At 40.8% G+C, this 26,021-nt stretch overlaps 1 protein-coding gene across 6 annotated transcripts in view; it reads right to left on the minus strand.

Moving 5' to 3' along the window:
- Positions 1-26,021, minus strand: part of adamts9 (ADAM metallopeptidase with thrombospondin type 1 motif 9) — a 185,027-nt gene that overhangs the window by 94,768 nt on the left and 64,238 nt on the right. For all 6 annotated transcript variants that reach the window (XR_010002523.1, XM_062969683.1, XM_062969681.1 and 3 more), the window contains 7 exons: positions 24,006-24,187; positions 22,150-22,286; positions 20,246-20,363; positions 19,896-19,991; positions 6,341-6,504; positions 5,860-5,989; positions 3,133-3,259 (listed from right to left, as the gene is read on the minus strand). Coding sequence is in view for 5 of the 6 variants with exons in the window: in XM_062969683.1 (XP_062825753.1) it covers positions 3,133-3,259; positions 5,860-5,989; positions 6,341-6,504; positions 19,896-19,991; positions 20,246-20,363; positions 22,150-22,286; positions 24,006-24,187 (954 nt within the window). In the remaining variant the exon portion in view is untranslated. The remainder of the gene's footprint in view (positions 1-3,132; positions 3,260-5,859; positions 5,990-6,340; positions 6,505-19,895; positions 19,992-20,245; positions 20,364-22,149; positions 22,287-24,005; positions 24,188-26,021) is intronic.

The raw sequence follows: 26,021 nt of genomic DNA on the forward strand, positions 1-26,021 counted from the left end.
AATAAAATATGCCAAGAAATCTCTATGACAGAATTGCTATAAGCCAGAGTTAATTTGAAATCACATTAAAAAATAGCAACAACAGATTCACTGGAAAACATGTCATGCAGGAAATCACAGTCAAAGAACTGCCAATAAAGACCATCCAGCCTCTACTTAAAAACCTACAGAGAAGTGGGACAGTAAGAAAAACTGGAAATCAAATTGCATCCCCTGTCATTTAGTATGCTGGGGGGGGGGGGGGGGGAGTGGACAGAACAGTAGTAGAACAGAGGTTGCTGGTTTTTGTGGTTGCCATTCAACTCCGCAAAGGTATAGTGTTGCATTCTCAGATGAATAAGTCGAATGCTAGGCTGACTTGAGAAGCTTGCATTTCTTCACTGTGACACTCTCAATTAAGTCAAGGGAATTTAGAGAAAGCTAAAATTTCAGATCCAACACATGGTTCCATAAGGCCTTCTTTTCAATGCCTGCTGAAACCTCCGTCCGCCGTCCGCCCCCAATACACATACACTAGTAGAACCAAAAGAGAAAGCCAAGGAAAAACTACCCCTTCCCAGTTGCTGCACCACTGTCAAACTCCTGTACTAAAAGCATCCTCATTATTTAAGATCCTTACAGAATCACTGAATTTTAAAGAGTTGGACAGATTCACATGGGCCATTTAGTCCAAACCCCTACAATGCAGGAATATAAAACTAAATTATTTCTGAAAAATGCTTTCCCCACCTCTGTTTAAAGACCTCCTAAGAGCCCTCCAAGTTATTCAGTCCCACTGCTGAACAGTTCTTACAGGAAATAGATTATTCTTAATATTAGGTAGTCTCTTTTCTTAAAATTTGAATCCATTGGTTAATTTTCTGGTCTCTATTACAGCAAAATAGGTGCTTGCTTCATTTCTACATGGCATTATTTCAGATATTTCAGATCCAGGGAAGTCATGCTCCCCCTCTATTCTGCCTTGGTCAGACCACACCTGCAATACTGTGTCCAATTCTTGGCACCACAATTGAAGGGAGATGTTGACAAGCTGGAATGTGTCCAGAGGAGGGTGACTAAAATGATCAAGGGTCTGAAGAACAAGCCCTACGAGGAGCGACTTAAAGAACTAGGCATGTTTAGCCTGCAGAAGAGAAAGCTGAGAGGAGACATGATAGCTATGTATAAATATGTGAGGGGAAGTCATAGGGAGGAGAGAGCAAGCTTGTTTCTGCTGCCCTGCAGACTAGGACACAGAACAATGGCTTCAAACTACAGGAAGGGAGATTTCACCTGAACATCAGGAAGAACTTCCTAACTGTGAGAGCTGTTCGGTAGTGGAACTTTCTGCCCCGGACTGTGGTGGAGGCTCCTTCTTTCGAGGCTTTTAAGCAGCGGCTGGATGGTCATCTGTCGGGGGTGCTTTGAATGCAATTTCCTGCTTCTTGGCAGGGGGTTGGACTGGTTGGCCCATGAGGTCTCTTCCAACTCTATTATTCTATGATTCTATATTCAAAGGTAGCTATCATGTCATCTCTCCATCTTCTCCAAGCAACACATAAACAGCTGCCTCAATCATTCGGCATAAAACTTGGCTGCCAGATCCTTTGTTCATCTTGGTCACTTTTCTCTAGGCATATTTCATCTTGTTAATATCCCTTTTGAACATCGTGCCCGACCTTAGGACACTGTATTCCAAGCAGAATATAGTGGCACGAATATTTCTCTTGATCTGCACACTATGTTCCTGTTGATGCAGCCCTGAATTATATTGAGGAGGATGGGGCACCTCTGCATTACACTGTTGAAACATATAGCTTGTAATCTATTTCAACCTTTTCATGTGGGCTGTGTTAAAGCCAGGTATCACCAATCCTATATTTGTGCATTTCATTTTTCTTGCTTACAGGTAATAGCTTACATTATAGTGAAATCCATTTTGTTTATCTCATCCCCGTTCTTGTCAAGGTGGGTTTGACATTGCTGTAGCCAAAATGATACCATACACACTACAGGCATTTAAAATTTTTAGGATGGGAAAGAACTCAAGGAAAACATGAAAAATTTAACTCTTGTATCTCCATGTAAAGTTGAGAAAGAGACTGTATTGGACCTGAAACGTTGCACAGTCATTTGCAGAAAACAATTTTGAAAAAGTATTCACTTACAAAGCTTGAAATACATCATTGTTACTGGAGTCTAATGCTTGAATTTCACTTTGATCTTTTTGTCCCCCATCCCCTGCATTATAGGACAATGCAAAAATAGGATTGTAGCAAAACTTCTATCCAATTTTATATCCTTCAGTGTTGAACAGATGTAATATGAGCATATGCATACTTGTAACACCTCTACTTTCAAAGGAATCAGCACTTCCAAAGCCACCCTCTGGCAAATATTTCAGAAGGAACTATTTTCTATTTTGGAACTAATTTGCCAGGAAAAGAGTTGACCTCTACTAGCTTTGGAAGCAGGATGTAGAATATATAATGGCATTTTAATCTCACAATAGATCTGGTTGTACTTGTCATAGAATGGCTGCAATTCAAAATGCATTCAGCAACATTTACTATCTGAATGAAGTTCTGAGGGGGTGGCAGGAGTAAAATGAGAGCTAATTCACATGCGCTCACAGTAATACTCTGAAAAGGCACCCCCAAAATCTTCCCTTAGGGCAAACTGATTGCAAAAAGGAATCATACTTGATGAACAGGGAGATTATGAGTGCAATTCTGGTTGCCAGATGGATGAAGACCTGGACATAAATATATGGGTTTGTGTGTGTGTGTTGGAGAGAGAAGAAACATGGTGGATATTTACTTTATGGAGCATAGTTTTCTGGAACTGTGATATCTTGGGATGGAGGGAGAGGAGAAGAAAATGCCTAAAATAGGGTACATTTATTGTCACTTCAAAGAAGAGACATCTGGCAAACACAGTATAAGTGTTATGTAAAGCAATAGTAAAAGTATATGTAAGTACTTTCTAGTGGATTGCAAGCTGTTCACAGTGTGGTTGCCTTTTTCAAGCTGAAACATTAAGCAAGTGTAAAGCTTTTTATTTTCCATTATACTAGTCAGAACAGTCAGAAAACAGACATTAGAGACAATTAGCTTAATATATAAGAGATAAACTTGAATGGCCAGGGGATACCTTAATTCACAGTTTGTGTTACACAACTCAGTCACTGGATCAGGCTGGGGAATTCGGTCACATCTTTGGTCAGACACCATGAGCTGGTCAGATTCTCGGGTGCAAATAGGCTTCCTTTTCCGTTCTCCTGAAGAGGAAAGGAAAATATAATTGTATGAGGCACAGTCAAAACACATTTACATTACCTCTGAAGACTTCAAGTCTTTACTGTCACAAACATTCTCACCCTCAAATTTATTTACGTTTTCTGAAGATATATCTTGATGCAGAAGAAGGCCTATACATTGTTTTAATTCTTCTATCTTATGCTATTTTGACAGTAAAAAGATCTTCCTGGGTTTCTTCTCTCTTCTTAGGAGATCATTGTTGTAAAATTTCTATACTGTGATGCCAATGGAATATCCTTATTATTATTGTTATTTTTAATTTATTTTTATCCTGCTTTTCTTCCAGATTGGGACTCAAAGCAGCAAACAACACTGCTTGCTACTCTGTTGGATATGAGCAGGGAAGAGTTCTGATTCCAAGAAAAAAGGAACAGCCAGAAACTGTAAAAGAATCAAATCTAAATGTTTAAAAATACATAGTGTCAGAGAAGGAGAAAACCAAAGAAGCACATTTTTCTATCAGTCACATCTGTGACTCCAGTTAAAGCCAGGGATCTTTCTAGAGGTAATTCCCTGTCTAGGCATTTGTAGATGACCAAAATTTTCTCATTGAAATGACCTATCGGGTTAAAAATTAGCAGGTTTTTTTATCCAGAGTTTTCCCACTTTCACAGGGGTCTTGTGCCTTTAAACTTAGTGAATATGGAAAGCTGACTCTAAAAACCTTTGTTTGTGCTAGGATCTTGCCTACATGGTTCTGAAGTGTTTTCTTATCTTCCCATAGCTATGAATCCATGACACCTTTTGTCTCTGGTGTTTGCTTTAATGCTCTTTAATATTTACATGAAGCCGCTGAGGGAGATCACCTGTAGACATGGGGCAGAGTGTTATCAGTATGCTGACACCCAAATATATTTCTCCATGCCTTCAAAAATAGCTTCATCTGATAGCGTGTCTTGTCTGAATGAATGCCTGGAGGACGTAATGGGATGGATGAGGAAAAACAAATTGAAAATGAATCCAGACAATACAGGGATGTTTGCCATCAGGGATCTTAATCTGGGGGTGGAAGTGTGTCAACCAGTCCTGGATGGGATTACACTCCCCCTTACAGACAGTGTTCACAGTTTGAGAGTGCTCCTGGATCCGCCTCTCCAAATGTCAGTTCAGGTAGATGCGACGGTCAGGAATGCTTGCCATCAGCTTTGGCTGATATGCCAGCTGTGCCCCTTTCTAAATTTGGAGGACCTTTATATGGTAGTGCATGCACTGATAACTTCAATGTTCGACTTCTGCAATGTGCTTTACATTATGCTACCTTTGTACCAAGTTTGGAAACTCCAGTTGGTTGAAAATACAGCAACCAGATTGGTTACAGGAACACCCATGAGCACCCTATCCTAAAAAAAACTCCACTGGCTACAAATTATTTCTGGGCAAAGTATAAGGTGTTGGTATTGACCTTTAAAGCCCTACATGGTTTGGGTCCAGGTTACCTACAGGATCGCTTTCTCCCATACAGTCCACCCCGAACACTGAGGTCCTCTGGGGGCCATTTGTTCCAGCCTGCCAAAACTTGAATTGCAGCCACACACAGAGGAACTTTTCATTGGTTGTGGAACAACCTGCTGGTAGAGCTCCAACAACTAAATCAGCTGTCTGAATTTAAGACACAAGTGAAGACCTATCTCTTTTGGCAGGCCTATCCAGACAGTTTTAATGACAAATTTCAAACTTCCATTCTATATCTAACTTTTGCTTTGTGTGTTTTAATATGTATTTTTACAATAGAACAACTTTATTGTCATTGTACATTGTATAGCGAAATTAAATGGTTCCTTCAGCATACCTTGCCAAACAACACATCTATCCTTCCACATTCCTATCACCACCGCACAGTCCCCAATGCCACATCAATGTGAAACCATAGAGTTCAATATTTTATGGAAATATGTTTTAACATGTGTATTTTACGGAGTGTTCTTAAATGATTATGTGTTTCAACAATGTTGTAACCTGTCTCAAGCTGTGAGGAGAGGCAGGTAAGAAATATTACCTGCTAGGGTTGTTTTCTTTTCACCATAAAAATACTAGACAGTATACTTCTCAATTACCAATATTATTAGAAGCAGTCACAAAAAATTGGAATCGCTGAAACCCACAAGGGGTACAGTAGCAGTGGAAACATGTTAGCAGCAATTATTTTTTTCAAAAGTGGCAGGAGCTGGGAGTCAGTCACAGACAATTTAGCTTAATTTCCTACAAGCACAAGTTATCCCACAGAGAAGCTTTGGACATTACAAAGTGAAAGAAGAACAGGATGCATGAGTAACCCATGATTCCAGTTTCTGTTCTTTGCCTTGAGGAGGGCAAGAAAAAGAGCAAGGTTGAAATGGTTTGGTCAGCTATTATTCTGTGAAGCAAAGGGCTAAGAAGGGGTTGGTCATTTTGAAAAGGCAGCATATATCATTCAGCTATAACAGCTATCAGAAAAACATAATGCTTCAATTATAACAGAAGCCAAACACAGATGAGAGAAACACATTTGTCATCACCAGGGGAATCCAAGATAAACTAATAAAGAAGGAAAATGACTTTTAAAAGGCCTGAAACTACATACCTTGGCATAGCTTACTGCAGGCTTGCCAAGGGCCATAGATATTCCAATAAAACTGTTGAGGTTTATCTTCAATGGGGATGTTGAATGTGTATCGAACATCGGGGTTATATAAATTACCCACTGATAAAACCTGAGAAGAAAAGACACAGAAAGTTATAAAAAGGACAGAAATCTTAGGCTGCTTCAGGGGAAAAAAGCCAAATTTAAAGAGCAGTATAGGTTGAGTTCTACATTGATTTGACAGAAAGATGATCAGGACAACTAACAATGCAAAATTATAAAAATACAGAATTACAAACAAAATATTTATTACAATGTAACATAAAAGCCAATCAACAATTAAAAAGATTAAACCAGTTAAAAGCACAAGACAAATAAAAACACAGCATTTAAAAAGAGATACAGCACCCAAGCAGTTAACCCTTCCTCAACATCAGACCAACTTACATGCAAAAGGCCACCCTGAATAAAGATGTCTAACCTGAAGAACTATTTCTTGATCAATACGGTATGTAGAATTGATTCGTTCAATTGGTGTGTCTGAACCACTGTATTCTATCACAGCATTTCCAACTCTGATTTCCTTCTTGAACATGCTGACAACATAGTCTCCATTTAATATGAAGCCTTCATTACTTGACAATGCTAGATTCACCGAAATAAAAAGAAAAAATGATATTAATATATTTAGCTTGTGCAGGTCAAGAAGAACATATTTTGAAATAGATTTTAATCAAATCAGGAACTGTATTTCTTTTCGGAAAGGCAATCTAGTCAAAGCAAACTGGGGAAGGGTGGAATCATCATAGACATTGATATGGTCTATAATACTATGAGAAAACTGAAATAAACAGCAGAATTGGCTCTTTGTGTGGAAGAAATAGACACACCTGAGGAGATGCTTGGGCTACATTTATTTATTATTTATTTATTACAATATTTATATCCCACCCTTCTCACCCAACAGGGGACTCAGGGCGGCTTGCAATAAAACACATATATAAAAATTATACAGTGCAATTTTAATTAGAGTAATTTTTCTTAAAAATGTGGTTCATTTGATTTTGTTTCCAACAATGACTAAAACAAAATGCTACAATAGACAATAAGTGCTGATCAGAATAGAGGGCTTGTCTCAATTCAGTTGCTGATCAGATATAAAACCTAAATCTAGTTCTTAATCCTCACTGCAATAAACTCAGTAATTCAATAGGATTTACCTAAGTGATGACTTCACATTCAGAATTTGGAATCCTATCGGTTAGTCTTAACTAAAATAGAATGAATCATTTGTTAAATGGGGAGTCAACACATGGGTAAGTCTAACTCATTCAAGGCATCTGCTCTAGTCAAGACAAGCAAGATTTAAGGCAGAACACAATTCAAGAAATGCAATCGAATTTAAACCAATTAGATTTAAACCAAGACCTTTTGCCTATAAGAAGAGATGGAATAGCCTGTGGAAGAAACATGTAAATTATGAGGATACAGAATCCCTGCAAATAACCTCTCATCTGTAAGCCAGAGGTTCACCATATATACTAAAAATAAAGGGCATGTGAAATATCACATTCTCCATTTTCTGTTAATGATGAGTGGGAGTGCAACACTGAACCTGCTGTTTCTACATTATTCTTGATTAAATTCCACTAGGTCTGAAATTCTACATCAGTGCCATCTAATCATAGGCCACCTAGAATTGTTTAGTCTTTCCTAGAAGTTATCCTATATTGTAAAGTTAGTCAACACAAGGACAAGAAAAGTGAGTGGAGACTGCTTCCTGCTGTCTAACTGTTAGTCTAGGGAACACCTCACCAAGTGAGAGTCCAAAAGTAGCAAGTTAAAACCTGGAACCCCAATCAGTGGCTAAGACCAGATGAGAAACTCCCCCCTGGGCACACAGAAAATTGGGTAACTTGGAACGCACTGAACAAACCGTACTCTGGGACCACGAGATGCAAAGCCAATCTTAAGAAATACAAAGAAATACAAAGTGGAGTTCACGCCAAGCGAGTGTGGAGAAGAGCAAACCACAGACCACCTACTTCTTGGCAGGGGGTTGGACGGGATGGCCTGTTAGGTCTCTTCCAACTCTATGATTCTATGATTCTATGATTCTACAGTGGAGGACCTTCTTACAGCAACACTAGAGGCACTCCCAAGTGGCCAGCTCCTGGTCAAAGGAAACTTAACATAAAGCCAAGTTTTTAACTTTGTAGGTTTTTTAAATACATTATAGTTGTATTCACAATTTGCTTCTGACACAATAAATAAAAATTGTAGTCAAGCTGTAAATGTGTGTACCTGCATTTTTTTTTTGTCCAAGGCACATACTGTACAGGTAGGAACTGAATTATAGCAAGCTTCTGTGCATACCATTGCTGCAGAAGACAATCTTTCATTTTAATACTGATATGTGCTTCTGTCTTGGAAGGAAAAATATCGTAGCAGTTCCCAAGTTACAAACATCTGACTTACAAATGACTCCTAGTTACAAGTGAGGGGCAAGACAACTGGAAGTGAGAGAAATCTACCCCTCGGAAAGGAAATTCACCACTAAAAGAATTATCATACAGAAAAGGTATCTCAATTGAAGCTTTATCACCAATCCTTATTTCCACAAGCCATTTTTTTTCAAAATCCAATTATCACAGGTACAGAAAGCAAGGAGAAATATTCTGAACAGGAGCACAGACAGCAAAACAAACACAACAGAGGCGTCAATTCTTCCCTATGCTATTCTATCTATTTATCTATCTCTCTATAAATATTTGGCTAGAGTTACACTTTAAAAAGTACCTGTTCTGACTTACAAACAAATTCAACTTGAGAATAAACCTACAGAACCTATCTTGTTCACAATTTGGGTACTGCCTGTAATGCATTTTCTTTCTAAAATGATGGAGCACTTCAAATAGTAGAAATGCAGTGGTATTTTAAAAGCTTCTCAGAGGGATATCAGATAACTATGGGAGTTTGGAATTAATTCACTGCTTAACTCATTAAATTACTAATTGGATAGATTTTTATAGTAACTTCACATAACTTTTTGGATTCCCCAATTGACACTGAAACTAAAAAATGAAAAATAGCAGCTAGTAAATTAGGTCATTAGAATTCATTAGAATAGTTGTCTCTCCCTCTGAAAAGAAAGAAAAGAAAAGAAAAGAAAAGAAAAGAAAAGAAAAGGAGGGCATGGTGTGAGAAGAAAATAAATATTAGAATTGGAGAAAAGAATCACATGACTCTGTTGTTAGGCAGGCTAATCTGTGTTATTCCTTTGGGAAGACCAAACCAAGAAGAGAAATAAAATTTTCTACAGCTACAGATATGGGCTTGTGCTGGAGAAGAAAAGTTCTTGGAAAGAAGAAGAAAGAAGAATGGAAAAGTAGAGTATAAGTTAGTCTTTGAATGAAATGGAAGTATAGTAGGGCAGAGAGCAATCTGTTTATTAAGAAATAAAGGTCTTCAAGCAGCCTGAGGCCCTCAAAGAATGTTAGGACATGATGATTTAAAAAGTAGATGGACCTGTATGGAAGGAAAGAGCATGCTTTTAAAACACATTATTAAAACAAAAATAAAATGCTCTGTCAACCATAAGTCTACCATTTTTATGTTATGGTTTTCTTCAGGCACTGTAGTTATTCTCTGCAAATATGGTAAAAGTACAATGACACACATTTTGATATAGTTCTTCATTAATTTTGTTCTCAAAGGAAGCAATGAACAATTTTACCCATTTGAATATTATCTGCAGTTCAAGAAATATTCTGTGTGAAAAGTTGCACATTTCTTATCGCTAGAGAACAGCATTTTTGGTACAGGAAATATAACTTTTTTCAGAAAATATGATAGCTATGTGTAGAAAAATTATTTTCTGTGCAGAAAATGGAATTTTTGAACAAAAATACCACATATGAATTTTGTACAATTTAAAGCCTACATTGCAAGCATTTTCATCTGTCCAGGATTCTCTTTGTCATGGCTTCTTGAAACTCAAGAAACACGTTTTTCAATTAATGTAAATAATTTCAGCTATTCTTTACATCATCGTCTCTGTCTCCCTCTCTCCATACATTAGTTCATTCCCTTCTCCACCAATCCTCTCTACACTCACATTACAGAAATCTATTTCCTATTATTATAGCTATCCTCCTTAAGCTAGCATTCAAATGGAGGTCTATAAGGTGCTTGGCTGGAATAGTATTTTGCAAAATTCAAACTATGCACAAAAATGCCAAAGGCTTAAACTCTAAAAGCTTTCTTAAAAGGGACAGTTTCCTGAAAACAGCAGTCTGCTGAACAACTTCACACTAATGCGATTATGTAGTTAATTTCCTAAGTTAGTTTCCCCACCATTTCACCCATCACAGCTACTATATTGCCTAAAGGAGTGCTCTGCATAGAACTGAGGTGTCCTTTGAACAGGACTGCAAAAGATGAAGATTTATTACACTGAAAGGCCACATGCAAGAGGAACCTTTTCAGTACACAGAATCCTGTCCCTGTCATTTCTCATATGCTGGCGTGTTTTTATGATATCCAAGAACAAAGAGAAATGTAGGAAATCTGAATCTTTTCCAAAGCTGTATCTACAGAATGTAGCGGTGGAGCAAAATGAGACCATTATATTTGCTGTATTTAGCTTTCTCCTCCTCGCGTGCTGGGTGGGAGGGAGATCAACCTCCCTCCAGTAAAGAGATCATAGACATAGTCCCAACAGGGGCTATTTCTCAGGGGCGGAGCTAACCTAGCGGAGAAGCTTCGCCCAAAAAGCTCACTCTTTGATCTGGCGCTGACCCACCCTCCTACCCACTAACAGTGTACTTGTTTGTTCACCTATGGGGCTGTGTAGGAAATTTTGCCTCCCTACATTCTAGGGTGTATTTTCACCTATCCTACACTGTTTCTTCATTGCACTAATTGGTGCTTTTGGGTTTTAAATAGGCTATCATGCGGAAATCCGGGATGGGTTCACATCTCGGTGTACACCTTAAGCATCCCTTTGTAGTATAGGCCAGGAATGGGAACCCTCACCTGTTGTTTAAGCAACCAAGGTAAGGGCAAACAGAAATGACCTTGGAGCAGGTGGAGTTCTAGTCCCAGTAAATTCTCCGGATTTGGGGCAGAATTCTCCATTCCCTTTCCCTGAGTGGTCGCTATTGAAACAGTACAGTTTGATTACATCTGGGGACTCAGGTGTTTTGTCCAAGTTAGCTGAGAATTAGGTCTTAGATGGACAGTGCCTCAGCTTATTCCACACCAAGTTCATATCCCATAAGAATTAGTTTGCATGTCACAGAAAAGTTAAATAGGCAACATTAATAAAAGTTGCTCATATTTATCCCACATGGTTGTATGGTCTCGTTATTTTGGTGGTTGGGGGAAATTGCACTTCATTGGTAACTTTGCCTACCCCTTTTCTTTAGATGCCTTAAATACTTAGATTTCTGAATTATCAGCTCAAGTATTAAGATACTGAAATACTAGAAATCTGGGGACTGAAGAGAAATTTCATTCAAGGAACAATAATTCTTATGGGAAACAGAACCCTTAAAGAGGGGTAGTGTCCTCATTTTGGCTTCTGTAGTCTCTTGTTTATTCTCCTTGGGAAAAACTAGAATAGCGACTAAAATAGCCAAAAAGAAAAGAAAAGAACAATGATACATCCCCAAAGGATTGATTTGATACTTCAAACTGGGCATAAGAAAGAGACAATGAAAACCACTGGAGTAGATGGATTTTATTATTCTACCTAGTAAAGCAAAGATGGGCAATCTTGTGGCAGTCCTTGAGATGTGAAGATTTGGAGGCAAAACAGGGGTCTTTTTTAAATAAAAAAACCAGAGGTTTTCATCTATTTTTTCAGGTTTGTCAGACAAACCTTTACACATCTCTAGACTCTCCACACATTGTTTGGCCTCCTTCTCTTATCATCCATCATCTTCAGTATGTCGGCTATGGTTTGTATCTGATTGCTCTCAAGTTATCTGCTTATCCTGGTGTAAAATATCATCCTAAATTGTATTAATTGTTAACTTGTTTTCTGAATTTTAGTAAATATCTATTTAAGTACATATTTGTTTTCCATTTTTCTATCCCAGATTTTGCATGAGGGTTAAACTGCACGTTAAATTAATTTTGCAGGTAGTTAGCACATACAAAGATTTTAGAAACATAATCCTAGTGAGGCATTTTTGAAAGAGGGATTTTCTCTGGGACCACAATCCTGAAGGATGGTAGTTTTAGCCCTTTTCTCTCTCTCTTTTTTTTTTTAAAAAACCCTAAAGATTATGAGTGTGGAGAAGTCATAGTTATTGTGTTTAATTTTGACTGTTGGAATATGTATTTGTGTTGTTTGACACTGGCTGAAACAGAAGCCATTTTGTTTCAATCCACAGTAGTGCTGTTACCAAGGAAACGAAGCTGGCTAGCTCATCAGAGGGAGAAGTGGGCGGAGCCAAAAAAAGGAAAAAAAGGGGAGTTTTAAAAAGAGAAGCCTGAGAGAGTGTGAGAGGTGTGAGTGCGTGGCTGAAGGCTTTTCAGTCAAGAAGGGCTGAGGAGACAGGCCTGGCCAAAATTTTTTAGTCAGGGCAGACTAAAGGGAGCCTAGTTAAGATCTCTAGTTGAGAAAAGACTAGTGATCAGGGATTTGGTCGGTAGTAGATCAAATTGAAAGATTTTATTGTAGTTGGAACATTGTTCACTAAGGAACTTAGCTGAGGTTAGAGTTCGCTACAATTTATATCATCAGTAGGAGAGTGAGATAGGATTTACACCAGAGACTACTTTTGGGTGGTTATAAGAGTTATTAAACCACTTGTTTATCTAAAGTTCCATAAGTAAATCAATCAACCTGCAACCATAAGCTTTGTACGCAATAAACTTGTTATTCTTTGTTAACAACTGACTCATTTCATCTTATCTGCGTCTGTGGAGCCAAATTTCATCGGTAATAATTCAAAAGCCTCACGTTGGTGGCAGTTACCTTGATAAATGTGATGATCCATGGGCCTTGTAGTCCTGCTCAGGACATTGTAATTCCTGATGAAGATGAAAACTTGGGTTTTTTACCTTCCCAGTCTGAACTGGATTCCTCTCAGCCAGATCTTTCCCAGGCAGATCTGGGAACCTTGCACCTGCAAGAAAGTTGTCTCCCAGAAGTATGTCAAACAAGCCCAGAGCCTACTTCTCCCGTGTTCTTGCGCCGGGAGTTTTGTAAACAACAGAGAAGTTTGGATTCAGCTTCGCGCAGGAGTGCGAGGATTGCAGCTAAGAATGTAGCCAATTAAGACTGCTTCTCGTGAGAATCTTTAAGGAGTTTAACATCTGGTCTCAGAGTTTAGCTTTCGTTTCTGATTCCCAGAGAACTGCTTCGGTGGGAAAGTTAGACTCTATATAGATGTTTTACCCGCGTAGTAACTTCGCGGAGTCAATTCGTCAGCCTACGGAGCGAGTTGTGTCTGGACAGCGCGCTCCGATTCAAGCCGCGCTCCTGCTCAAGCCTTGCCTTGCTATCCAGCCTTCGCCTTGCTTCCCAGCCTTTGTTTATCTACGGACTTTGCCTTGTTTCCCAGGACCAATCCTTGCCTTGTTCCACGGATTTTACCAAGTTATTCCACGGACCTTGTTCTTGTTCCTAGTTACCTTGTTCCACGTTTTAAGCCTTGTTCAAGTATCAAGTTATTTCCTAGCCTTGCTCAAGTTTATGGACTAAAGGACCTTGTCATCTCCCCTCACTTTGCCTGGCAAAGTGAGTGTTTCGGTTATTGGATTACAACTTTGGACCATAATATTTCTTATTGGACATTGCTTTTTGGGACTAATTTTGACCTTTCCTGAAAGGTCCGCTTCTGAACTAACTTTTACATTTGTTTTTATTAACCTTATATATTTCCTTAATAAAGATATTAGTTAGAATCTGGCCTCTGCGTATGGTTATTGGTGCTCTGTAGCTGGGGTCGTGACAGTTTGACTCCGCCACCCTAAGCACCAATTAACCTCGGCCAGAATGTCTACCGGAACCGTGCCCGGTGGGCAGCCACTGAGCTACACCATCAGCAAGGACGAAGTGGATCGCATCCGCGACAGACTCAACGCCCAGGATGGAGAAATAAAGGGCTTGCGGGAGCGCGGAATCCGCCTCCCGGCCATGGCGTTGCCTACCAAGTTTACTGGAGAAGCTTCTAAGGTTCATGTTTTCCGTCGCCAATGTCAAGCTTATCTAGAGGCCCGTGATGCCGAGTTTCCCCAAGAAGACATCAAAGTGGCGTGGGTTTACAGTCTTCTAGACGGGCCAGCGGCCAACTGGGCGACGGCACTGTTCGACCAAGCCTCTCCACACCTAAGATCAGCGCAACACTTCTTGGACCACCTCAAGGAGACTTGGGGAATCGAGGACAATTTGGAGGCAGCCGGTCACAAACTCCGTCGCCTTTTCCAAGGAGACAGACCTATGTCTCAGTATATAGCCGAGTTCCGAGTGCTGGCCCACAACACCGGCTGGAACGATGTAGCCCTCAGAGGACAATTCCGGGAGGGTCTCAACATTGAAATGCTGGAAGAAATCTCCAAGGTGGATCCTCCCCAGACCCTCGAGGCACTCATTGATCAATGTTTACGGGCTGAAGTCATGATTGCCAACAGGAAACAGTGGGTTCGAGGCCAGGGCAGTAGAGCCGGGGCAAAACCCCCCGCTCCCGCCAGCGTTCAGCCACGTCCAGTGTGGAGACCCCCACCGCCAACCCCATACCCCAGAGGAGGCGAGGAGGTGCCGATGCAGTTGGGCAATGTGCGTCCCAGACTAGATGCCGCCGAGAAGGCCCGTCGTCAACGCTTAAACCTCTGTTGGTACTGCGGGAACGGGGGCCACTTCGCCAGAGAGTGCCCAGCCAAAGGGAAGCCTGCCGCCCGTCTTGCGGCGGCGTCCTCCACGGAGACGAAGGCGTCTGAGCCGACTGGCACACAGCCGGCGGGGGAAGCCAACGACCGGGTGTAGAGAGGCTCGCCAACCCGGTCAAAAAATCCATTCAAGAGCCGCCAACCGGGGTCCTGTTCCTTCTCGTGGTCACATTATGGTCAGCAAAAAGGGGACCCGTCATGATCCACGCCATGATAGACTCTGGAGCTACCAACAATTTCATTGATAGAGAGTATGCCGACTCTCTGGGATTACAATATCATGATTTCAAGAATGCCCGAGTGGTGCAAGCCATAGACGGCCGCCCCCTCAAGACGGGGCCCGTAAGTCAGTGGTCGGAACCCACCAGGATGTGGATAAGGGAACATATGGAAGAGATTTCCTTCTTTGTTACCGAGGTCCCCCATTTCCCTGTGATTTTGGGAATTCCATGGCTGACTCTCCACGACCCTAACATTTCCTGGTCCAACAGAGAACTGCAGTTTGCTTCACCGTACTGCCAAAACCATTGCCTCGTAGCCAAGGTCTGCCATGCCACAGACACCGAGCCCATCATCACCTTGCCAAAGAAGTACTCCGAGTATTGGGATGTATTCAATGAGAAAGAAGCCGAAAAATTACCCCCACATAGACCTTATGACTGTGCCATTGACTTGGTGGAGGGGGCCCCGATCCCGCGAGGGCATCTCTACTCCCTGACTGAACCAGAGCAAGAAGCTCTCAGGGAATTCCTAGAGACAAACCTTCGCAAGGGATTCATCAGACCCTCTCAATCCCCAGCCGCCTCCCCAGTGATGTTTGTGAAGAAGAAGTCAGGGGAACTACGCTTGGTGGTGGACTACAGAGCATTGAACAATATCACCAAGCGGAACAGCTATCCCCTGCCCTTAATCTCGGATCTACTGGATCGGCTTCGAGGAGCCAAGGTTTACACCAAGCTGGATCTTCGGGGGGCTTACAACTTAGTTCGCATCAGGGAAGGGGACGAGTGGAAGACCGCCTTCCAGACCAAATTCGGATTATTCGAGTCCCGAGTTATGAATTTCGGTTTATGCGGAGCTCCCGCAACGTTCCAGCATTTTGTCAATGACATTTTTCAGGACTATCTAGACAGGTTCTTGATAATCTACCTGGACGATTTTTTGGTGTTTTCTAGATCACAATCAGAACATGAGAACCACGTCAAAATGGTGTTACAACGATTGCGGGATCATGGACTTTATGCCAAGCTGGAAAAATGCGCCTTTGATCTACAAGAGGTAGATTTCCTTGGTTACCGCATCTCGCCTCTAGGGCTTTCCATGGATCCAGCCAAGGTTTCAGCAGTATTGGAATGGCGGGCGCCAACTAACAAGAAAGAGGTGCAGCGTTTCTTGGGGTTCGCGAACTATTACCGCAAGTTCATTCCAGATTTTGCCCGCTGGTCCGACCCCATCACTAGCTGCATCCGTGGAAAGCAGCCTTTCCGCTGGACTGATCAAGCAGAGAAAGGGTTCCAGCAACTAAAGAAACTATTCACCTCCCAGCCAATTCTACAGCACCCAAATCCTGGAACCCCTTTTGTGGTGCAAGCGGACGCCTCTGATGTGGCAATTGGGGCTGTACTCTTACAACCGGTGGGAGATCACCTCCATCCCTGTGCCTTTTACTCTCGTCAACTAACCACACCAGAGAGGAATTACACCATTTGGGAAAAAGAACTACTGGCCATAAAGGCAGCCTTTGAAACTTGGAGACATTGGCTAGAAGGGGCCAAATTTCCCATTGAAGTCCACACTGATCATCGTAATCTAGAACATCTAAGAACTGCCCGCAAACTAAATCAGAGGCAGCAACGTTGGGCTTTATTCTTTGAACGTTTCAACTTCCAGATCCATTATGTGACCCCAGCCCAAACCAAGCAAGCAGACGCCCTGTCACGTAAACCGGAATACGCTGCAGGACGCAAGGAGACCTTTGAATCCCAACTACTACAACCCGAGAACTTTGCCACGCTCACAGTGGGGAACACCAAATCCACTCCCATTGGTTCAACTTCCTCTACTCCAGGACCCATCTGTGCTCAAGAAATCAGGGCTAGTCAGCAAGCAGATACCTGGGCGCAGGACCAACTTCGTCAAGGTCTGCATTTTCCCTTTTCGCTTAAAGATGGACTGCTTTGCTATAGAAATCATGTTTATATCCCACCCGGACCGGGCAGGGAAAAAGCGCTTCGTCTGTGTCATGACTGCAAACCAGCAGGGCATTTCGGACTATTTAAAACCATGCATCTGATCCTAAGGGATTTTTGGTGGCCCAAGATCCGCAAAGATGTGGAAAAATATGTCAACACCTGCCCAGTATGCCAGCGCTCCAAGATAAGAAGGGAGAAACCCTCAGGGCTTCTACATCCCCTTCCTACCCCATCTCGCCCATGGGAAATAATTTCTGCGGATTTCATCACTGACCTACCACCTTCCTGTGGATTCACCACGATCCTAGTGGTGGTGGACCTTTTCACCAAGTTAGCCCATTTCATACCCTGTGAAGGTCTTCCCACGGCCAAAGAGACTGCAGATCTATTCCTCCAACATGTTTTCAGACTACATGGATTGCCCAAGAGTTTAGTCACAGACCGTGGTTCTCAATTCACCTCTCGTTTTTGGAAGGCACTACAAAAACTATTGGGCATAGACTCTCGCTTATCTTCAGCTCATCATCCTCAAACAGATGGGCAAACGGAGCGCACCAATGCCACCTTGGAGCAGTATCTTCGCTGTTATGTAAACTACCAACAGGACAATTGGGCTTCTCTGTTACCACTGTCAGAGTTTGCTTATAACAATGGAGTTCAAGCTTCTACAAAAGAAACGCCGTTCTTTGCAAACTACGGCTTCCACCCACGTTTCTTTCCCCCTGTCATTGAAACTTCAGAAGTTCCCGCAGCAGAGGATTGGCTGCAGGAACTCACAGCGGTACAACAACTTTTGCTCCAGCAACTGGACCAAGCCAAGGAGGACTATAAACGCCATGCTGACAAACATCGCCAGCCGGGCCCCGAAATCAAGGTAGGAGATCGGGTTTTCCTGTCCACTCGCTTTCTGCCCTCCCACCGCCCTTGCCGGAAGTTAGATGCCCGTTTCATTGGCCCCTATCCAGTGGTGGCGCAATTAAACCCCGTGACTTTCAAACTCCAACTTCCGCGTTCAATGCGCATCCACCCAGTGTTTCACCGTTCCCTGCTCCTCCCGGCGGATGGTGTGCGTCCTGATACAGACCAACCGGCCCCCCCTCCTGTTTTGATGAATGGGGAGGAGGAGTTCGAGGTTGAGGACATTTTGGATTCTCGCTTTCACCGCCGCCGCCTGCAATATCTCATTGACTGGGTGGGTTTTGGCCCTGAGGAGCGCTCTTGGGAAGACGCCTCCACAGTTCACGCTCCTGATCTAACCCGTCGCTTTCATCAGACCTATCCCACCAAACCGCGGCCTCGCGCTTCGGGGAGAGAGTCCCAGTTTGGGAGGGGCCTTGAGGAGGGGGATAGTGTGATGATCCATGGGCCTTGTAGTCCTGCTCAGGACATTGTAATTCCTGATGAAGATGAAAACTTGGGTTTTTTACCTTCCCAGTCTGAACTGGATTCCTCTCAGCCAGATCTTTCCCAGGCAGATCTGGGAACCTTGCACCTGCAAGAAAGTTGTCTCCCAGAAGTATGTCAAACAAGCCCAGAGCCTACTTCTCCCGTGTTCTTGCGCCGGGAGTTTTGTAAACAACAGAGAAGTTTGGATTCAGCTTCGCGCAGGAGTGCGAGGATTGCAGCTAAGAATGTAGCCAATTAAGACTGCTTCTCGTGAGAATCTTTAAGGAGTTTAACATCTGGTCTCAGAGTTTAGCTTTCGTTTCTGATTCCCAGAGAACTGCTTCGGTGGGAAAGTTAGACTCTATATAGATGTTTTACCCGCGTAGTAACTTCGCGGAGTCAATTCGTCAGCCTACGGAGCGAGTTGTGTCTGGACAGCGCGCTCCGATTCAAGCCGCGCTCCTGCTCAAGCCTTGCCTTGCTATCCAGCCTTCGCCTTGCTTCCCAGCCTTTGTTTATCTACGGACTTTGCCTTGTTTCCCAGGACCAATCCTTGCCTTGTTCCACGGATTTTACCAAGTTATTCCACGGACCTTGTTCTTGTTCCTAGTTACCTTGTTCCACGTTTTAAGCCTTGTTCAAGTATCAAGTTATTTCCTAGCCTTGCTCAAGTTTATGGACTAAAGGACCTTGTCATCTCCCCTCACTTTGCCTGGCAAAGTGAGTGTTTCGGTTATTGGATTACAACTTTGGACCATAATATTTCTTATTGGACATTGCTTTTTGGGACTAATTTTGACCTTTCCTGAAAGGTCCGCTTCTGAACTAACTTTTACATTTGTTTTTATTAACCTTATATATTTCCTTAATAAAGATATTAGTTAGAATCTGGCCTCTGCGTATGGTTATTGGTGCTCTGTAGCTGGGGTCGTGACAATAAATCACCTAATTGGGGAAGAGTAATAGTCACATTTACCTCAGAAAGGGAACCACAACACAGAAATCCCTAACTCTAGAGACAGAGGCTGGGATCTTGAAATAAAGATCACCCCCTGTAATCCTTCCCCTCATATAAAGGTGATAGATATATAATCTAGAGGGATTGTAAAGGATTCCTCCCTGTCATCCATCACATCTCCATCATTCATCCATTCACATGAGGCTAAGTGAAGCATTAAGGAACAAAACTCTCCCTTCTCAAATGCTGAAATCTAACCTCTCTTTTCATAGTATTAAAATTCAGAAATGTCCAACGTAGATAACATTGACATAATTTCATATGTTTGTTTATTTGTTTGTTTCATATGTTGTTTTTCTTTGAAACTGGAGTGGCATAAAAAACCAGAATGTAATGGATTAATGTGTTAATGACAATTTTTTGTATGGAAGCATCCTGACTTGGTAGAAGACCACATAGTATAGAGAGTAACCTCTAACTAGGTGATCTTCAGATCCTTTTATGACCAACAGCTTTATGGAAGTACATTAGAAATATCTGTACATCAGGAAAAAAAATCAGAAGAGTATAATATCTTTCAAAAAAGGAAAATATCTTACCAAGATAATTATCATCTTCTGGTTTCCCTGAGTAACTATGTTGGCGTACGTCGATATTTGTAGCACCAGCTGGTATGCGTATCACAGTGTTATAACCTGAGGAAATAAACCAGAAAGTTAAGCTTACCATGCCTTTGTATTCTGTAGCTTTTTATTTTTTTAAAAATAACATACCATTAAAATGATTAACATTTCCGGTTAATACTATCTTCTAGTGACATGAAAGTCAAATAGTAGATTAATTAATATTTGTTATAGTGTTCACTTTAAAGTGCATTATGTGTGGTTAAGGTTTCTTCTTTTATTCTCATGTCTTTTCTCTAGGACAAAATTCTGCAGGAGATTCTTACCATAGTGCACTGTATTGAATGTCCCTGCAACAGTTTTGCATGAAGAATTGTCACCACCACACACACCACATTTATCTCTTCTGGCTTTGGAACCGAGCACATGATCACATCCGGCTTGCTTTACAGAAAGAAAAATTCAGAACTAGATTGAACAAATACGAAAATGGGATAGAATTTACTGCACTCCAAATGAAAACCATACATCTGCCACTGAAGGCCTCCGACAGTCTCATTCATTCTTTTCTTTGCCAATATCCTCCCTCTCAAGCTATAATTATAGCAATTTCCCAATTAGAACATGAAAAATGAGTCTCTTCCAGGCCTACAATGAGAAATACAAACCCACTCAGCATTAAGGGCAGGAGCGACAGTAGGAATACAAATAATCCAGAATGAGCAGCAAACATGACTATATTATAGTTTTGCTGAGAAGTTAGAAAACCACAGCAGCAAGATTCTGGGAGCTGTTATCCAATAATACGGTTTTCCAAGCTTTGGTTACACCCTGCGGTCATATTCAGGAGCTGTATCAGAAATGAAGAGGACTATCTTGATATGTTTGGTTTTACTAACATTTCACAAACCTATAATCAATCTGGACTACAGCTTCCATAGCAAGATGCCCATAATGCAAGATGTAATAAGGCCAATCTTATATGCTCTTTCCCACATACCAGTAGCTCTCAGTAAAAAGGATATTAAGGATTTCATATGCAGCAGAGAGCTACAACTACAGAGCCTAATATCAGAACCCAGGTGCTCAATACTACAATCTCTCAGTGTCAGTTTCTTCTAAAATCTTGTGTTTTAAGAGTGGTTTCAGATGTTCAGGAAAACCTGTTTTTCATTTTCCTGTGTTTTTGAATACATCCCAGAATAATAGAATCATAGAACTGAAAGGAACCCCAAGGGCCATATAGTCTAACCACATGCTATGCAGGAATACACAATTAAAACACTCTCAAGAAATAGCCATCCAGCCTCTGATTGAAAAATTTGAAAGAAGAAAATTCTACCATGCTTCAAGCCATTCTTCAACAGCTTTTAACATCTGGAAGTTTTTCCTGATGTTTAGGTGGAATCTATTTTCCTGTAGTACATTTGGAAGCAAATTCTGGTAATACAGGGAATGAAATGCTGGATGCTATATATTCAATCCAAATTGCATTTAAATTGGGTTCTTCAGTGTCTCTCAGCCCTTGCAGATTGCCACCAACTAACTATGCTCTACGACAGAGTTTTCCAAACAGTGTGTCATGACAGGTTAGTGTATCACCTGAAGTGTGTAGGAGTGTCACAGGAACCTAACAAAAAAACATGGGGTCTATGTGAAAAAAGTAATAAATCAAATACTGGTATTTTAAAAATATATAAATTAAAGTTTTTAATGAGATCTGTTGTATCCGCATGCATTTTGTTATTACAATTTATGTATGTATCCATATCTCTTATTAGGGGCTGGTTTAACCTTTGGTTCGCTAATAAAACTGAATTACTGTGTTGTGAAAATGAAGCCTATCTAAGAAGAATGTCGCTAACATGAAAAGTTTGAAAAACTGTTTTCTAAGGCTTAGTGCACATGGTGGGGAACCTGCAGTCCTCCCAGTCTTAATTGGACCACACATCCCATCATCATTCACTATTGGCTCACCAAGCTAGAGTTGAAGAGTTTTGGAGTCCAACATCATAGGATAGTGCCAGAAGTGGTAAAAACAAGGATGATGCAAAATGCAAATGTAAAATAGAATGACTTCAGTCTAAGATAGACAACAAGGTTCTCTGCTCTAATTTAGTAATGAAGAATACTGAGCAGAGGTATCAGTTCATGTGAGACGAAGATGGAGAAAGTGGTCTTTCCTTGCACAGGGTTAAACTAATTAAACACAAGAAAATGATATATTTACCCGACAAAGTCCTTGTACACAGATGTCATTTGTGTCTGGGCCACAAGGGGTGCCATCAATAACCCTGTCCCTGAGCTGATAATAGGCTGTATTTCCTGCCACTCTGCAGAAGAGCTTGCACCTATCTTTCATTAAAACTGCCAAGGCAAAAGAATCATGTTATTTCATTGCTCCACTTTCATTGCAGATGGTAAGTGAAAATTGTCTTTAGTGCCCCCCAACTTTGAAATTGTTTTCTCTCTCAAGATGCTACTCAAGGAACAGAAGGCTGGTACATCTTTCAGCAAGAGAAAATCTTTTGCTTGTTAGACTATTTCAAGATCAGTTGCCAAGATAAAAATGAGTTGTGGGTTGCAGGTTGAGGACTGCTTCAACCATACAGGGATGTGGCAATAAACTGAACAAGAGAGTTGAGGAGATAAAAGGGAAGGGCAGCCAGGACAAAAGGACAGACGTAACCTGGAGCCCATCAAAAATGGACAAACACTGACCACTTAATCTGTGGTCAGTCCAGAACATTATGCTCCAGACTGGCCTGGACTGACCATACACTGAGCTGAATACTGTGCAATGGCACTTAGGTGTCTACACAGATAAACTGGGCTAGTACCACATCTATCATGCTGACTCATCCCATGTTTTTGGTACTGCTGCCATTGCTTCCTTGCCAGCCTAGGACTTCCATTAAAAGTCTGCCTGACATTCCAGCCACTGCTTTCACGGAAGTAAAAAATAGGTGCCCAGGTATATGATCAACAAAAAGTGTTTTCCTAGTGAATTTCTGATAGATTTTTGTTCTGCCTGCCCTTTTCTATCCCATCCTGTTTGACTTCCCACCTGTTCAATATACTGCTATAACCCTGTGTGTTTGAAGCAGTTTGCCCTCTGTGTTGATAACACAAGGAATGAGAAGGTATGGTTTCTGTCATATGGATGACTAATTGAACCAAACTGAATCTGATCCAGCTGTCCACATGGCTAATGAACCTGATATCATATTTTGAGTTTCTGAAAAAAAAACCCACAGAATTTTGCCCAACTTTGCTCAGTTCCCTGGAGGTCAATATATGTTGTTTGGACTGCTATCACTGCCTTTGAGGTGAGTCTACTCACCAGTAATGGCATGGCCCTAGAAACCCTCTCTCTTCAAATGCTTAGTTAAATATGTGGAGGATTAAATGGTGATAGGAATAGGCATACATGTAAACCCTGTTTTTGGGATGTTCAAAGATACATGAACATATTACTAATTTTTCATACATTTAACATGTAGTTCCTGAGAAGGCTTTGTAAGCACGGTTGGCTGAATACAGTTATTATCAAGCTCCTGTGATCAGCAGCCCTGACTTTGTACAAGTGTACACTGTTACAAAGACTCTTTGTAATAAACAGGAACCATTGTGATAAATAGGTCTGTGACACTTCCTGGTATGTCTGAAAGTGTGATATATAGGCACATCCATGTCCCATCACCCATTCGGCCCATGGCACATTAAAGTGAATCCTTGAACAGGGCTTGATATCTAAGAACTTCATATCTAGAGAGGAAAAGAACATTTCCCAATTTCTGATATTGAAAAGTCACAGCGAGGTGGCCTGTATTTTTAGGTTGTTTTCTGTTAGCATTGTATTTATCATGTCCTTTTAATCTTCAGCAATTGCTTGAATTATTCTTCCAAGATATGAGCCTTGCTTTTTAAATTCTGAAACTTTAAATTGTGGATCTTTTGTCAGATTGCCATGAATACTGAGGGGAAAATTTCCTCATGGTAATCCTTCTATCATAAAAATCAGCTCTAGGTCTAAGGAAAGCAAAACTCATAGCTGGAAAGGTGTGCCTTTCTTGATATACTTACTTCCACTATATTTAGGAACCCAGCGCACATTAGGAGGTAGACCGTTAATGTTGAAATGCTTCCCATCAAAGACTGCACACTGTTCATCACGGAAATCTTTCTTTTGCTTAGAGCATGGTTCTATGTTGCAGGATTTAAATTTCATTCTTCGTCCCACGCAATATTTTCCACCATTTTTGGGTCTAAAAAAAGTAATGAGAAAATGAATTATTATATTGCAACATTTAAAAATGCTACAGTTTTTGAAACTGTGATCACTTCTCTCAGGTTCTCATTTCATTGTAGTATTCCAAGCCCAAAAGAGTGTGAGTTAACATAACTACTCTTTTCCAACCTAAACACTTCAGGGGTTTGTCTAACAATCGTATTATTACAGCTGAACCAGGACAATGTGGTTTAGTTTATGTCTACAGCCATGGTTTTGCAAACCAGGGCACATCTCTGATTTGAGAGTGCAGCCTACATTACAGTTTTTCATCGAGATGGAACAGGAAAACCCTAAACATGTTGATTAAAGGATTGGGAAAAACAATGAAGAGGGAAAAGACAGGAGTGTTATGTACAACATTTGTCTTCAGTCTAACACTGTTTGCCTGTGACTACACAAACATAAGAATTTTTAAACACATAGTAGGCCACTGTATGTAGTTGTGCATTCCATTTAGTATGATGGGTCACAATTTGTATGGTAACTTGCTATGGAGAACTACAAAGAATTGCCTGAATCTGATTGTGAACCACTTATGTGACCTTCCAATACTGAAGGGATGGAGAAGGAAGAACTGTCAGACATATCAGTCATGTGGGTTTTCAATTCATATCCTCACTGTAAAATACATCTGAACACTGAAGTTAATATGTTGGAAACATGTACATATACTCCCTTCTTTATAGAGATCATAGAAGAAAATTTCAAAATAAACAGCTTTGAGACTGAAAGGAATGGACTGGACCACAGACCACAGGTGACATAATATCAAAGTCTTTGACTATTTTTGAGTGGAAATATTATTCATATTCTGCTAGGCTATAGACCAGTGGTTCTCAACCCATGAGTCCCCAGGTGTTTTGGCCTACAACTCCCAGAAATCCCAGCCAGTTTACCAGCTGTTAGGATTTCTGGAAGTTGAAGGCCAAAAACATCTGGGGACCCCAGATTGAGAACCACTGCACAAGGGTCATCCAGTCCAACCCCTTGCCATACAGAAAAATACAATCAATATATAATTATCATTGTATAATAATAGATTTAAAACATATTCAAAATAATCACGTCAACAAATTTAATATTACTGTTATATAATTACAATATTATGTTTTATTATACACATTTGATATGTCTGATTTTGTTTTAAAGAGTTTCATCTGGACAAATTTACCTACTCACTTCTAACTGGACTCAAAGCCTACTTCTGTGTAGACATGCATTTTATTATTTTGTGTATGTGTGGTTATACAGTAGAGTCTCACTTATCCAAGCTAAACAGGCTGACAGAAGCTTGGATAAGTGAATATCTTGGATAATAAGGAGGGATTAAGGAAAAGCCTATTAAACATCAAATTAGGTTATGATTTTACAAATTAAGCACCAAAACATCATGTTTTACAACACATTTGACAGAAAAAGCAGTTCAATACGAAGTAATGTTATGTTGTAATTACTGTATTTACTAATTTAGCACCAAAATATCACGATATATTGAAAACATTGACTACAAAAATGGCTTGGATAAGCGAGGCTTGGATAAGTGAGACTCTACTGTATATCCCAACTTTCTCCCAGGACAAGATTCAACATGACTTGTACAGAAAATTGCCAAAAAGATTTTTCTTCCAGGAATTTTAGTTCCCGAGAATAGGGGTTTTTTTTGTTCAAATTGTATTCTATCTTTGTTTGTTTTTTCACTTGAAGGAAATAATCAACAACACGTGAGACTTTAAGCCACATGAAAATGTATTCAAAGAACAGGCTGAAAAAGTTACTGCTCTAAGAATACAACTTCTACTATCTCCCAG

The sequence above is a fragment of the Anolis carolinensis genome, chromosome 2, assembly GCF_035594765.1.
Source record: "Anolis carolinensis isolate JA03-04 chromosome 2, rAnoCar3.1.pri, whole genome shotgun sequence".
NCBI classification, from domain to species: domain Eukaryota; kingdom Metazoa; phylum Chordata; class Lepidosauria; order Squamata; family Dactyloidae; genus Anolis; species Anolis carolinensis.